This window comes from Diaphorina citri, unplaced genomic scaffold (genome assembly GCF_000475195.1).
Source record: "Diaphorina citri unplaced genomic scaffold, Diaci psyllid genome assembly version 1.1 scaffold50, whole genome shotgun sequence".
In the NCBI taxonomy this organism is placed as follows: Eukaryota; Metazoa; Arthropoda; class Insecta; order Hemiptera; family Psyllidae; genus Diaphorina; species Diaphorina citri.
This window is the reverse complement of record NW_007377487.1, coordinates 293864-309067: the sequence shown is the minus strand read 5'-3', so window position 1 is coordinate 309067 and position 15204 is coordinate 293864. Positions and strand designations below refer to the sequence as shown.

General features: G+C 37.5%; 5 protein-coding genes across 5 annotated transcripts; 3 read left to right on the top strand and 2 right to left on the bottom strand.

Moving 5' to 3' along the window:
• Positions 1-451: 451 nt before the first annotated feature.
• LOC103515897 (39S ribosomal protein L15, mitochondrial) lies at positions 452-956 on the top strand. The gene is made up of 2 exons (XM_026828131.1): positions 452-601; positions 772-956. Exons 1-2 carry the CDS (start codon positions 532-534, stop codon positions 954-956), a joined length of 255 nt encoding a protein of 84 aa, XP_026683932.1. The 5' UTR covers positions 452-531.
• A 61-nt stretch (positions 957-1017) lies between these two features.
• LOC103515891 (transcription termination factor 3, mitochondrial-like) lies at positions 1018-3655 on the bottom strand. Its single transcript, XM_008480835.2, has 6 exons — positions 3476-3655; positions 2781-3270; positions 2373-2558; positions 1786-1909; positions 1446-1536; positions 1018-1211 (listed from the first exon to the last, which is right to left on the bottom strand). The coding sequence occupies exons 1-6, from the start codon at positions 3483-3485 to the stop codon at positions 1018-1020; spliced, it is 1095 nt and encodes a 364-aa protein (XP_008479057.1). The 5' UTR covers positions 3486-3655.
• A 393-nt stretch (positions 3656-4048) lies between these two features.
• LOC103515881 (Golgi pH regulator-like) lies at positions 4049-8088 on the top strand. The gene is made up of 2 exons (XM_008480827.2): positions 4049-4180; positions 7726-8088. Exons 1-2 carry the CDS (start codon positions 4049-4051, stop codon positions 8023-8025), a joined length of 432 nt encoding a protein of 143 aa, XP_008479049.1. The 3' UTR covers positions 8026-8088.
• A 142-nt stretch (positions 8089-8230) lies between these two features.
• Positions 8231-11339, top strand: LOC103515872 (cell cycle control protein 50A). The gene is made up of 4 exons (XM_008480817.2): positions 8231-8306; positions 8452-8653; positions 11085-11204; positions 11308-11339. Exons 1-4 carry the CDS (start codon positions 8259-8261, stop codon positions 11337-11339), a joined length of 402 nt encoding a protein of 133 aa, XP_008479039.1. The 5' UTR covers positions 8231-8258.
• Positions 11340-11608: 269 nt separating this feature from the next.
• LOC103515861 (transcription termination factor 3, mitochondrial-like) lies at positions 11609-14419 on the bottom strand. Its single transcript, XM_008480806.2, has 5 exons — positions 14238-14419; positions 13387-13876; positions 12979-13164; positions 12198-12321; positions 11609-11719 (listed from the first exon to the last, which is right to left on the bottom strand). The coding sequence occupies exons 1-5, from the start codon at positions 14245-14247 to the stop codon at positions 11609-11611; spliced, it is 921 nt and encodes a 306-aa protein (XP_008479028.1). The 5' UTR covers positions 14248-14419.
• Between the last annotated feature and the right edge of the window lie 785 nt (positions 14420-15204).

The window sequence follows — 15204 nt, the reverse complement described above, 5'->3', positions numbered from 1 at the left end:
GTAATGTATAAAATATTTGCACATTTAGAGTGGAGAATCATAAAAAAAAGTATTGTTGAGACAGCATTTTTACTTTCTGTTACATAGGTACTTTCATAAAATAAATAAATAAATGATATATTGATGCCATACTATTTCAAAAACGTTGAATTTGCCCATGATCCAGAATTATTTGACCCAGACAAACCTCTGAGAAATCACCCATATTAATTGCTGTTGGTATTGATAGCCAAGCTACTAGCAACACTGAGGATTACTGAGGAATATGAGGATAAAATTCCATGCCTCGGCTGGGATCGAACCCACGCCCTCCTGTTTACCAGGTGAGCGTCTTGACCACTACACTACCGAGGCAGGTTAAAGAATGGAGCATTTCAATTTGGAATTGAGATAAGTCAAGATTTCTATACATAATTTTACAATCAACTGATTATTTTTTCTGCTTGTTTTCAGCCTGGTAGAAAACGTGGTAATTATGGTGGTCGTACTCATGGTTGTGGCCAGAAAGGATCAAAGGCTCGTCAAAATTACATGCCTTTAGGTTATGAAACTGGAAACAACCCTTTTTACAAAAGATTTCCTCATGAGCCCTACTACAAAGGTAATGTATAAAATATTTGCACATTTAGAGTGGAGAATCATAAAAAAAAGTATTGTTGAGACAGCATTTTTACTTTCTGTTACATAGGTACTTTCATAAAATAAATAAATAAATGATATATCTAGGTAATATGAAAGGCTTCCTGTATCTTTCACAACCTCTGTTTACAGGTGCTGATCAGAGACGGCAGTATCCACCACTGTCCCTGCTTCAGTTGCAGAAATTCATTGACACCAACAGAATTGACCCTTCCAAACCAATAGATTTAGCTGCCTTGTGTAACACAGGCCTGTACACATTTGAACCTTTTCACAATCACTATGGGGTCAATCTCACGGATGAGGTGAGTTATTAATCAATAATAATACAATGGTCAAAGAGTTCAAAGACTTTTATAGTAAAAAATGTACATATTTCTACATTTTCATACTGACATAATTCTCCTTGCATGGATCATACTGATCTCTACCAAGAGACTTGAGATATGAGTGTCGATTCTCAATGCGAAACCGACGTGAAGTGAGAATGTTGGGAAACTCTAGGATTCGCTCATGAGGAACCTTCATATCGCTATGAACATAGTTGAATGTTTTCACCACCTCGGTCGCATCTGAAATGAAAATGTATGTGTTAAAGAGTGAACTAAAACATATCGTCTAATCGAAGACAGGAAGACAACTTAAGGGAAAGCCAGCCGAACCTCATCTTTTAGGTCTTTAATATAAAGGATAAATGGACAGACCCTCTATAAAATTATTTTAAAAAAGTTCGCCCCCGGGCGGAAATCGAACCCGTGACCTAGCGCTTACCGCTTATGATTATTGTTAATTGTAGCAACGAGTACCTTGAGTCCAGAGGCGTGGGTGTGCGAGCAACATTCTCTTCATTTCCTTCTTCTCAAATCCCATTTCTTCCTGCACTGAAAATGAAACTTCCTGAAACATTAGACAGTAATATCTTTCATAGTGGCTTGAATCACAGAATTCAAGTATCATTATTTTATTATGTAGATCCTTATCCATTTTCCCCTTGTTCCATTTTATCCATTTTTCCCTTGTTGCACAGAATAAGTTCTCTATTTTTTATCCTACACTAAATTTTTTCTTGCTCTATGTCTCCAGATCCAAAGTCCGCAGTGCTAACCACTGAGGTTAGATGGAGGGAGGGAGAAAAGAGAAACTTACCAGAAGCTGTGTCTTCTTATGAGTTATTAGCTTGGGTAGTTGTGCACACAGAGCTCTTACTTCATCTCCAGTGAGGTGAAATGATTGTTGGAAGAAGCCCAGCCTTTCATCAATTTGTTCCACCCTGAAATAAATTGTTGTTGTTTACAAATGTTGGCCATTGACCATTAGGCCATTTTCCTACGCGCATCCCAATAATTTCTACAATGGAACTGCTGGCTTCCAAGGCTGGACGGGAATTTAGGTGTGCTTGGTTCATGGGAGAGTTAAGAGAACATAAAGGACAGTTAGGAGAGTTTTTGATACCTATTCTATGGAGATGTTGGGATAGATAGTTGTGCCCCGTGAGAAGTCGGAAATGAGCAACAGATACCTTCCTAGGTAAATTATGAATGATGACTGTCTGGGTTTTTAACAAGCACCTGCCTGAAATAAGTACAGCATAAAAAAACTAGGTAGTTTTATACCTTCTATTTTTTTTTTTTTTTTTTTTAAGAATAATTAAAACTTTGAACAAGTTATGGGTGCAAGGATCCATTTGAGAATAAATGTGGAGGTGAAATAATGGGAAACAAAATGATGCTTACCTATATTGAAGCCACTTCGGATGTTTTGCTATTATCTGTGCTATAGCACTGTCTTGAAACTTCTTGCCCTTCAAGTATTCTATTCTAGCTTTCATAGTATCTAGTTTTTGTTCCAATAGAAAAGGACACTTGGACAACATGGGACCCAGATCATCCAGAGGTACTCCAACTGTTTCATGAAAGAACCTGAAATATACAGGAGAGGAATAAATTAATAATGCAAAGTTGGAGGGAAAAGATTTAACAAATTAAAGAAACTGAACCTTTTACATGACTCACTTGGTTTCCCAGAATTGTATGAAAGTTTTTCATATTGTTTATATTTATTTTCCTCTTCTTTTCTTTAGTTAGGTAGGTACCTATCTACATAATTAGGTACTTATCTACATAATTGAATTGGTTACTTACATAATGTACTTTTTCAACTGTGTTTCATAATCTAAATTGACTATCAAATTCATGACCTTGTCATTATCTTCCCATCTATACAAATGTACACCCAAGTCAGCAAGCTTTTGAATAGTTGTTGAATGATTTGCATAGCGTGCAAAAGTTTGTGTCGCTGGCAGAATTGGTGTCACATGAGATACATCCTCATCGGATGGTTCTAAAACTGATTTCTCACTTGCTCTATCATATTGGTGGATTTTAGATTCTTCCTCTGGTGTTAGTGTGAATGTACTGACATCTATAATGTTTGAAGTAGCATCTAATGGTTCAATGAATGATTTATCACTTGAGATTTCTGTCCCAGGTTGTGTTGTTTTGAGCTGAGAAGTTTCCTTATTTAGTGTTGTTATTTGTTGACAGTAGCTTCGGTTCTTGACTTGGTTCAGAATAATCTGATTGATGTTAAGTAAGTTTTGGTACTTGATGGCTTTCAAAAGGGTCCTTGTGCCTGTAAAATAAAATCAGGATTAGAATAGTTAGGTAGAGGTATGTAACAACTCCATGCAAACACAGGCCACTGGTTACTAATCCAAGGCTTTCTAACATAGGTCCACATCAGTGACAAGTTGAAGGGCAGTTTGGATTTCTGCACAAGCACAAATGTATAAAAGCACACAGTAGGTCTGTGTAAAAAAGTATTAAATGGTACTTACTTGAGAGCATTTTGAAAAGTGCTCTATTGTGATTATTTCGTCAAGTTCAGATTATTAGATCCAGAAATTCTTTCTTCTATAGATTTAAGGTAGGTAAGAGAAAATTGGGTTAACAGTATTTTTAACAGGATTAGCTTTTACCTTCCCTTTTATCAGATTTCACTTTTTCATTTTTCAGCTTTTCAAATTCAAATGCTTTTTTAAAAAGTAATTTTAAAATTTCCCGCTTTTTGAAAAATGGATTGTTCCATGTTCTCATTGGTCGAAATGTTTTGGACCAATCAAAAAGCACCCTGTATTTGATATCTGGGAGCGCGAAATTTTAAAATTCTAGTCTGAAAATTTTCAAATTCCTCATCCTCAGCCAAAAGGTAAAAGTGTAAAAATTAGGATCTTATTTGAAACCTCGGGATTAAAATCCTTGGTTTATCCGTTCATTGAAAGTACCTAATTCAGAATTCTCAAATCCTACGAAGTTCCAAGTTGAAGCCATGGCCACTTAAAAAAGCTTGCAGGAATTGTTCTGGGTGTTTGTGTCCAATGATGGGTTGAAATTCTCTCACAGAAACCAATATGGGACTATTTGAAGACTCTTTAGTGGTTTTAATCACTCAGGTAAGAATCCAAGTGCAAATTGTTTTATTAGCAATAACCGGCTGTATTGTACTCACGTCTATACGGGGTCTATTACTCACTCTGACCAAGGTAAGAACTCTGGACCCTATAGACAGGTTTATGTAAAGAGAAACAAGAAATGGTTGAGAAGGAGATAACAAAAGCTCGTCAAGCAGGTATGAACTAATTATTTTTATTTTCCCCCCCTTATAATATTTTAATTACTAGGTGTATTATGTTTGAAACTTCTCACAATGTATATTTTGACAAAGACAATGTGTTTCTAAAAATGGTCACAGGTTTATGTAAAGAGAAACAAGAAATGGTTGAGAAGGAGATAACAAAAGCTCGTCAAGCAGGTATGAACTAATTATTTTTATTTTTCTCCCCTTATAATATTTTAATTACTAGGTGTATTATGTTTTAAACTTCTCACAATGTATATTTTGACAAAGACAATATGTTTCAAAAATGGTTAGCAATAACCTTTATAGGTACAATAGTAGCACAAGTTTTGAATAATTCACTGTGAATCTTAAAACACAAGACACTAGCAATGTTGTGCATGGATGACATATTAGATAACATGCTGTTATTGCTGTTGACAATTTCATTGTACACCTGGGACTACAGGTTGATGTTGATATTAGTGTTAGGTTGTGGTTATGTACCGAGCTGAGATAGGCAAGAGGTTGGTAAACTATCTGTAGAAACAATATCCTGTCTCAACCCAACCTGGTACATAACCACAACCTTAATCTCTGAGCATTCTCAGTCCTGGATTTCAGCAACTCAACCTTGTGAAAACATCTGATGTTCACTCTTTCCACTCTGTGAAGTTTCACTGGAACCCCTCGTAGATTTGTCATAACAAAGCAATAACCTTTATAGGTACAATAGTAGCACAAGTTTTGAATAATTCACTGTGAATCTTAAAACACAAGACACTAGCAATGTTGTGCGATGACATATTAGATAACATGGTGTTGACAATTTCATTGTACACCTGGGACTACAGGTTGATGTTGATATTAGTGTTAGGTTGTGGTTATGTACCAAGCTGAGATAGGCAAGGTTGGTAAACTATCCGTAGAAACAATATCCTGTCTCAACCCAACCATGTTACATAACCACAACCTTAATCGGTACTTTTGCAGAAGTCATGTCCATGAAATATTGCTACCAAAGGAACTGGCACAAACAAGCAGTGACCAGTGTTATTATAGGGTTAGGTTAAACGCAAGAAGGACTTTTCACAATTAGAGCAGTGATCAGTGTTATTATAGGGTTAGGTTAAATACAAAAAGGAGCTTTTCTTTTCCACGGATGTGACTTCTGCATAATTACCCCTTAATCTCTGAGCATTTTCAGTCCTGGATCTCAGCAACTCAACCTTGAGAAAACATCTCATGTTCACTCTTTCCACTCTGTCAAGTTTCACTGGAACCCCTCGTAGATTTGTCATAACAAAATAGCCCTGCTGTCCATATCCTTACTCTTATCGTCCCGAAATCGAAGAGAGAAGGAAGACAAGATAAGGAAAAAGCCAGCCGTTCCGAGAACGAACCTTATCCGTTCAGGATAAAATCCGCCCAGGGCGGGAATCGAACCCGCGGCCTAGCGCTTACAAGGCAGACGCACTACCAACTAAGCTAACTAGGCTGGCTAAAACCTTTTTATTCATCAATACAATGGGAAAAATCGGAATGTCAATATGTAATCTATTCGAATGAATAATATTGAGAGTTTTTTAACTCGTCCATTTTGCATTTAACTTCTCTGCCTCTTCATCCGCCCCGGGCGGGAATCGAACCCGCGGCCTAGCGCTTACAAGGCAGACGCACTACCAACTAAGCTAACTAGGCTGGCTAAAACCTTTTTATTCATCAATACAATGGGAAAAATCGGAATGTCAATATGTAATCTATTCGAATGAATAATATTGAGAGTTTTTTAACTCGTCCATTTTGCATTTAACTTCTCTGCCTCTTCGTTTAATGTCAATATGTAATCTATTCGAATGAATAATATTGAGAGTTTTTTAACTCGTCCATTTTGCATTTAACTTCTCTGCCTCTTCGTTTGTTTGTTTAGTCATAGATCACGAATCGATCGATCGATTTTGGATCGATCTGGTATTGGGGAGTCCCATAGCTACAGTTCCCTTAACCCCTAATTTACTCCTCTCAACTCTTTTCTTTTCTTTCAATAAAATGATTCTCTCTTATTTCAGGCCAGTGACATCGACAGATGTGTATTCCATTCAGAAGAGACTCATGCAAACGTTAGAGATGATTGTGGCTAAAAAGAAGCGAATAGCTGTGGCGAAGAAAATGAACAGCAACACCAGTCAGAGTCAGGCGTACACTCAGGCGTTGTGGGGGATGCTGAAAAATGTCACCACCTATAGTAGATCTTCAGAAAGTATCCTTTATTAATTAGTAAAATTTAATTTAAAATGAGTAAAATAATCATTATTCGTGTTGTAGAAGGGCAACGTACCATATAAAAAAACTTCACATTTCTCAAAAGTTATAACTTCTAACTTTAACGTAATATTAGAAAAGGAAAACCTTGAAAATACATATCCGCTAACTTTTTTCCAAGATGCTTCATAGAGGGACCTGTAACACCGGAGATCTAATTGTACCAAAATCAAAGAGAGAAGAAGAGTTTTGGCACTAAAAACTGACCATCGAAAATTTGACCCGATTACATTACTTTCCTTCCTATAGGATAAGGAAAGTAAAAAAGCAAGAATAAAAAAAATAACCGTATTGATTCAGTAATAAATTAATATTCGACTCCATCTTCAAGAACTATGTATGATGAACGCAGTTTAAGATTTTGCAATAAATTTCCCCTAAAAAAAGCACGTGGACTTGGAAATATGCCCCTAGAATTCACACCAGAGAGAACAGCTAACTATCCTTGCTAGCTGGCAGTTCTTCAAAGGGTTTTCTCTACTTTAAAAGAAAACAAGTCCTCACGATGCGATGGTTGACTGGGGTTCAGGACGAGCCAACTAAACATGGCTAGAGACCATCACCCCGGTGTATTGCTGATATAAAAAGATGTCTTTTATTCTACCATCAGCCATAACCATTCGGCTAAAGCTTGTGTGTCGCTGAAGTGTAACAACAAATGGAGTGTGCCTGAAGGCATGTGATGTGTTCCAATACATTCGATTGAGAAGTTCCTGGATTTGCTAGAATCTGTTCAATATTCCTGCGAGCTATAGGTATCCCTGGACTTATCCAGTTCTATATCGGGCGGCGTATCAACATTATCTCTGACTTGACTTGGACTCGAACCACCGACCTCCAGATTCAAAGTCCGTCGTGCTAACCACTACACCATTGAGGCTGGTGCCTGTTATGACGTTAACAGTTAAACAGCTGCCTCTCGTATGCAGAAAAAGAAGTGATTACAAAACATACCTATAAAAATTATATTAGAACTTGAAATGAGGACTAAAGTTGTAACTTAATCGAAAAAAAATCTGAAGATGTCTCCACACTATACAACCCATAGAGACCTAATCGCCCTTTTTCTCCTGGAACTGGAACCCCTAACCATACTGCAGACTGTAGACCCTGGTCTACATTTATTGACTCTGTGTTTCTCCTCCTCAGTTCTTCTACGCCATCTCGAGTAGCAAATCCTCCAACATCATCGTCCTAGTGTTAGCTCAGATTATGGGTATGTACTTTGTCTCGTCCGTGCTTCTCATGCGAATGAACATGCCCCCAGAGTATCGCTCCATCATTTCCAAAGTATTGGGTGACCTACAATTCAACTTCTATCATCGCTGGTTCGATGTGATATTCCTGCTGAGTGCCCTGTCCTCGATCGTGTTCCTGTACTTGGCACACATACAGTCGTCTAATAATATATCGGCAGAGCAGCTTATTTCGAAGGGTATTCGATCGTGACATTTGAAGTAAGAGGAAGGGAGATGGAATGCCAGCCACTCATGCTCTGACCATCTGACCCGCGGTATGTCAGACAGTCCGAACGTGTGTGGCGGAAAAAGTTCGAGACCCAGATCGGTACCCATCTTGCATGAAGCACACTTAAATACGGCCTTTGTGGACGGTTTCATGCTATTGAACGCCTTTTCAGTGAGTGATGTACAGTTGCCCAGATTATAAACAACTCCAGACAAATGAACTGTACCTGTGAACTACAGTTTGCTTTGAGTGAAGAAATTGAAGTAAGTTGACTACATAAAGTACCCTAAGAATGACCAGCACAAAGCAACTACCCCAGTTAAAAACGCTGACCCCGTCTGTAAAAGGCAAGAAGAAGAAGAAGAAGAACATTGACAGTATAAAATTACAAAACTTTGACTATTTCAGGGCAATGTCTATATTTACTACGGTCTGACCAATTTCTACCAGAATCACCGACGTTACGTCAAGTCTCGTGATGACCTTCAACTTCTGGGTCAACTGAGTTCTACAGTGTCTATAGATTGTGAAGATTATGATTATGCTATTGTGGATGGCGTGAAGAAAGCCATCGCGCCCTGTGGTGCTATCGCCAACTCTTTGTTTAGTGGTGAGTTTTTGCTTATGTTTCTGAGTAGTATGTAGGTAATCCGAATAATAATTAAGATTGATAGTATAAAATTACAAAACTTTGACTGTTTCAGGGCAATGTCTATATTTACTACGGTCTGACCAATTTCTACCAGAATCATCGACGTTACGTCAAGTCTCGTGATGACCTTCAACTTCTGGGTCAACTGAGTTCTACAGTGTCTATAGATTGTGAAGATTATGATTATGCTATTGTGGATGGCGTGAAGAAAGCCATCGCGCCCTGGCTGTGTCCACACCAGTGTACGGTTTCAGTCGACATCGATAGAGTTGATCGACAGCGTCACCTATGTGTGGACACAGCTTACCTAGGTACGGAATTATATCTGTCTCTCTCGCTCTCCCTTCCTACAGTTCCTACCTCCTATCTCTATTTTCTCTCTCCCTCCTACCTTCTCCAGCCAGGTAGGTATCATCTCTTCAGCTCTCTCCCCCTCTTTCTCTTCCTATCTTCCCTTAATCTTCATCTACCTCCCCTTTCTCTGGCCCCTTTCTCTGGTCCTCCCTCCCTCTTTGTCTTCCTCCTCCTACCCTCTATCCCACTTTCTCACCCTCTTTTTCATTCTTTCTCTTAAAAAAAGACTAGACTTTTTTATCCAACACAGGCAGATTGCTTGACTCATTTCTATCCTCTCTTCAGCTCTCTATACCCTTTATTCTCTAACTCCTACATAACAATTGTTTGCCTGGCTTATTCAAATGAATTCCATCATTACGGTAATGATAAGGTTTTAAAAATTTTGTACAATCAAATCTTCATCTACCTCCCCTTTCTCTGGTTATCTTTACACTTCCTCCCTCCCTCTTTGTCTTCCTCCTCCTACCCTCTATCCCACTTTCTCACCCTCTTTTTCATTCTTTCTCTTAAAAAAAGACTAGACTTTTTTATCCAACACAGGCAGATTGCTTGACTCATTTCTATTCTCTCTTCAGCTCTCTATACCCTTTATTCTCTAGCCTTACCCTTTCTCTCCCTTCCATTTTCTGCACTTATCTTCTTTCTCCCTTTTTCTCTTCCTCCCCCCTTTCCTCTCTCCCACTTTTCCCCTCTCTTTCATCCTTTCAAAAAAAACTAGACAAAGTGCAAAATCAGAACCTGCACTTATCTTCTTTCTCCCTTTTTCTCTTCCTCCCCCCTTTCCTCTCTCCCACTTTTCCCCTCTCTTTCATCCTTTCAAAAAAAAAACTAGACAAAGTGCAAAATCAGAACTTTTTTTTTCCTTTCAGCCAACACGGGTGGACTGCTTGGCTTATTTCTGGGCTTCAGCTTCCTCAGTGCATTTGAGGTGATCTATTTTCTCACACTCCGACTCTGCTGTATTATTGTCCGAAAGCACAACAATATGATTCAGCAAAACAAACCGTACAAGAGACCCAAATACCCTTATTTACCATAGAATGGAATTTCACAGAAAGCTTTAGGCTTTAGGTAATGGAAAGTGTAAGTAGACAGGTAACTACCAACATACCTACTTGCAAGTGTATTGAGTGCAAGGCTATAGTATGGGCTAGGCGAGGGGGGGTTATAAAGAGACGAAGGTTGGAATGCAATTTTATGCATAGACAATGATGTAATTTGAGTGCAGATTTTTTTTTTTTTTTTTTTTTTTTTTTTTTTTTTAGGCAATAAGTAAGTAGGTACCTACCTAAGTGCATATGTAGGTACTTTTTTTAATTTTTTTCCTTTCTTTCTTTCTTGAACATTCACTTTATTGACAACAAATTATGAAGGTAAGTAACCAATATGACATACTAGCCAAATTCCACTAGTTCATCTTGAGGCATGGCCAAACTTGTAGAAAATAATGAAAAATACGGTTGCGCTGTGCGCTCCCTAACTATTAGCTGCATAGTTATCAAACTAAAAACATAAATGAAACTCAAAATGTTGTTTGAGAGCGGAACATTTCTCTCCCGCAGTCTCTGCTTCCTGTGTATTTCTTACTGTCACTCATCCATTTAGTGGTCTTGCTTGGCATAGCTTAACAAAAACAAACCAGAAAATAGCCTATAACCTTCACAGGAGTGCAAGCAATAGGTTGACAAAGTTTCATGGCAATCGGATGAGCGGTTTGGCCAGACATAAAGTTTGAACAAACACACTAACAAATATTCATTTTTATAGGTATATTAGATGTACGTAACCAATAATGGCATAGGTATGACCCCACTTACGCACCAACTAATCACATTGATGAAGACTAGAATGATGATACAAAATTGATAATAATTATGACATATCAACACGGTTGATAAAATTGATGATACCAAACAAAAAGAAATTTAATATCAGTTTATCATTATGACACATCACATTCAAAAGCATACCTAAAGGAATTTTGATAAGAACCCAAAAGTGCGATATACCTCACATACCCCTGTGTCAACAGACTCGTTCAAGATATTCAATGACAAGAAAAAGGAGGTGCCTGTGCTTAGAACAGGAATAGCTTGGCCATCTGATAAAGCAGTCAAGTTTCATAATCCACCTGGCCCTGATCTAAAAGAAGGTGAGTTTTCTATTTGTCCCTTGAGGACGAAATTTAGACAATTTGGAACTTGAAAAAAAAAAAGTTTCATAATCCACCTGGCCCTGATCTAAAAGAAGGTGAGTTTTCTATCTGTCCCTTGAGGACGAAATTTAGACAATTTGGAACTTAAAAAAAAGTCTTATCGCGAAATCGAAGAGAGAAGGAAGACAGGATAGGAGAAAGCCAGCCGTTCCGAGAACGAACATTATCCCATCAGGATAAAAAAATCGAAGAGAGAAGGAAGACAGGATAGGAAAAAGCCAGCCGTTCCGAGAACGAACATTATCCCATCAGGATAAAATACGCCCCGGGCGGCAATCGAACCCGCGGCCTAGCGCTTACAAGGCAGACGCGCTACCCTCCAAGCTAACTAGGCTGGCTTGTTAATTGTAGCAACGAGTACCTTGAGTCCAGAGGCGTGGGTGTGCGAGCAACATTCTCTTCATTTCCTTCTTCTCAAATCCCATTTCTTCCTGCACTGAAAATGAAACTTCCTGAAACATTAGACAGTAATATCTTTCATAGTGGCTTGAATCACAGAATTCAAGTATCATTATTTTATTATGTAGATCCTTATCCATTTCCCCTTGTTCCATTTTATCCATTTTTCCCCTTGTTGCATAGAATAAGTTCTCTATTTTTTATCCTACACTAAATTTTTTCTTGCTCTATGTCTCCAGATCCAAAGTCCGCAGTGCTAACCACTGAGGTTAGAGGGAGAAAGTGAAACATTAGACAGTAATATCTTTCATAGTGGCTTGAATCACAGAATTCAAGTATCATTATTTTATTATGTAGATCCTTATCCATTTTCCCCTTGTTCCATTTTATCCATTTTTCCCTTGTTGCACAGAATAAGTTCTCTATTTTTTATCCTACACTAAATTTTTTCTTGCTCTGTGTCTCTAGATCCAAAGTCCGCAGTGCTAACCACTGAGGTTAGATGGAGGGAGGGAGAAAAGAGAAACTTACCAGAAGCTGTGTCTTCTTATGAGTTATTAGCTTGGGTAGTTGTGCACACAGAGCTCTTACTTCATCTCCAGTGAGGTGAAATGATTGTTGGAAGAAGCCCAGCCTTTCATCAATTTGTTCCACCCTGAAATAAATTGTTGTTGTTTACAAATGTTGGGACATTGACCATTAGGCCATTTTCCTACGTGCATCCCAATATTTTTCTACAATGGACCATTGAGCAGGGTATTAGTAGAATAGGAGTTATAGGGGTAACCGTGATGGCACTGCTGTCTGGCTTTGGTGCTGTCAACTATCCGTATACCTCTATGTTTTATTTTATAAGGTGAGTTCAATCTCTTGATATAATTAAGGTAAACTTTTTTTTTTTTAGAGGTTTGATAAAGGGAACTGTAACTACCAAGGCCTTATCGTCCCGAAATCGAAGAGAGAAGGAAGACAAGATAAGGAAAAAGCCAGCCGTTCCGAGAACGAACCTTATTATCCCTTCAGGATAAAATCCGCCCCGGGTGGGAATCGAACCCGCGGTCTAGCGCTTACAAGGCAGACGCACTACCAACTAAGTTAACTAGGCTGGCTAAAACCTTTTTATTCATCAATACAATGGGAAAAATCGGTAAGAACAAAAAAAAAAAAATAGGGTGTTTTATCTTTTTTTTTTTTTTTTTTTTTTTTTTTTTTTTTTTTAAGAATAATTAAAACTTTGAACAAGTTATGGGTGCAAGGATCCATTTGAGAATAAATGTGGAGGTGAAATAATGGGAAACAAAATGATGCTTACCTATATTGAAGCCACTTCGGATGTTTTGCTATTATCTGTGCTATAGCACTGTCTTGAAACTTCTTGCCCTTCAAGTATTCTATTCTAGCTTTCATAGTATCTAGTTTTTGTTCCAATAGAAAAGGACACTTGGACAACATGGGACCCAGATCATCCAGAGGTACTCCAACTGTTTCATGAAAGAACCTGAAATATACAGGAGAGGAATAAATTAATAATGCAAAGTTGGAGGGAAAAGATTTAACAAATTAAAGAAACTGAACCTTTTACATGACTCACTTGGTTTCCCAGAATTGTATGAAAGTTTTTCATATTGTTTATATTTATTTTCCTCTTCTTTTCTTTAGTTAGGTAGGTACCTATCTACATAATTAGGTACTTATCTACATAATTGAATTGGTTACTTACATAATGTACTTTTTCAACTGTGTTTCATAATCTAAATTGACTATCAAATTCATGACCTTGTCATTATCTTCCCATCTATACAAATGTACACCCAAGTCAGCAAGCTTTTGAATAGTTGTTGAATGATTTGCATAGCGTGCAAAAGTTTGTGTCGCTGGCAGAATTGGTGTCACATGAGATACATCCTCATCGGATGGTTCTAAAACTGATTTCTCACTTGCTCTATCATATTGGTGGATTTTAGATTCTTCCTCTGGTGTTAGTGTGAATGTACTGACATCTATAATGTTTGAAGTAGCATCTAATGGTTCAATGAATGATTTATCACTTGAGATTTCTGTCCCAGGTTGTGTTGTTTTGAGCTGAGAAGTTTCCTTATTTAGTGTTGTTATTTGTTGACAGTAGCTTCGGTTCTTGACTTGGTTCAGAATAATCTGATTGATGTTAAGTAAGTTTTGGTACTTGATGGCTTTCAAAAGGGTCCTTGTGCCTGTAAAATAAAATCAGGATTAGAATAGTTAGGTAGAGGTATGTAACAACTCCATGCAAACACAGGCCACTGGTTACTAATCCAAGGCTTTCTAACATAGGTCCACATCAGTGACAAGTTGAAGGGCAGTTTGGATTTCTGCACAAGCACAAATGTATAAAAGCACACAGAAGTCTGTGTTAAAAAGTATTAAATGGTACTTACTTGAGAACATTTTGAAAAGTGCTCTATTGTGATTATTTATTTCGTCAAGTTCAGATTATTAGATCCAGAAATTCTTTCTTCTATAGATTTAAGGTAGGTAAGAGAAAATTGGATTAACAGTATTAGTCTGTGTTAAAAAGTATTAAATGGTACTTACTTGAGAACATTTTGAAAAGTGCTCTATTGTAATTATTTATTTCGTCAAGTTCAGATTATTAGATCCAGAAATTCTTTCTTCTATAGATTTAAGGTAGGTAAGAGAAAATTGGATTAACAGTATTTTCAACAGGATTAGCTTTTACCTTCCCTTTTATCAGATTTCATTATTTCAGTACCTACTTTTTTTTTGTTTTTTTTTTTTAAAGTAATTTTAAAATTTCCCGCTTTTTGAAAAATGGATTGTTCCGTGTTCTCATTGGTCGAAATGTTTTGGACCAATCAGAAAGCACCCTGTATTTGATATCTGGGAGCGCGAAATTTTAAAATTCTAGTCTGAAATTTTTCAAATTCCTCAGCCAAAAGTTAAAAAGTGTAAAAATTAGGATCTTATTTGAAACCTCGGGATTAAAATCCTTGGTTTATCCGTTTATTGAAAGTACCTTAATTCAGAATTCTCAAATCCTACGAAGTTCCAAGTTGAAGCCATGGCCACATAAAAAAACTTGTAACATTTCCAATTCATCGTTGTTCCTGTATTGTACTCACGTCTATACGGGGTCTATTACTCACTCTGACCAAGGTAAGAACTCTGGACCCTATAGAACTAGACATTGATGTTTTCTACTATATATTCTCTACTTTTTATTCCATGCCCACAACTCTCACTTTTTACTCCACTATCCTTGTTACAAATGTCGTTCCCCTCTTCATACACTACGCTAATTTCTCTGACTTGACTTGGACTCGAACCACCGACCTCCAGATTCAAAGTCCGTCGTGCTAACCACTACACCATTGAGGCTGGTGCCTGTTATGACGTTAACAGTTAAACAGCTGCCTCTCGTATGCAGAAAAAGAAGTGATTACAAAACATACCTATAAAAATTATATTAGAACTTGAAATGAGGACTAAAGTTGTAACTTAATCGAAAAAAAATCTGAAGATGTCTCCACACTATACAACC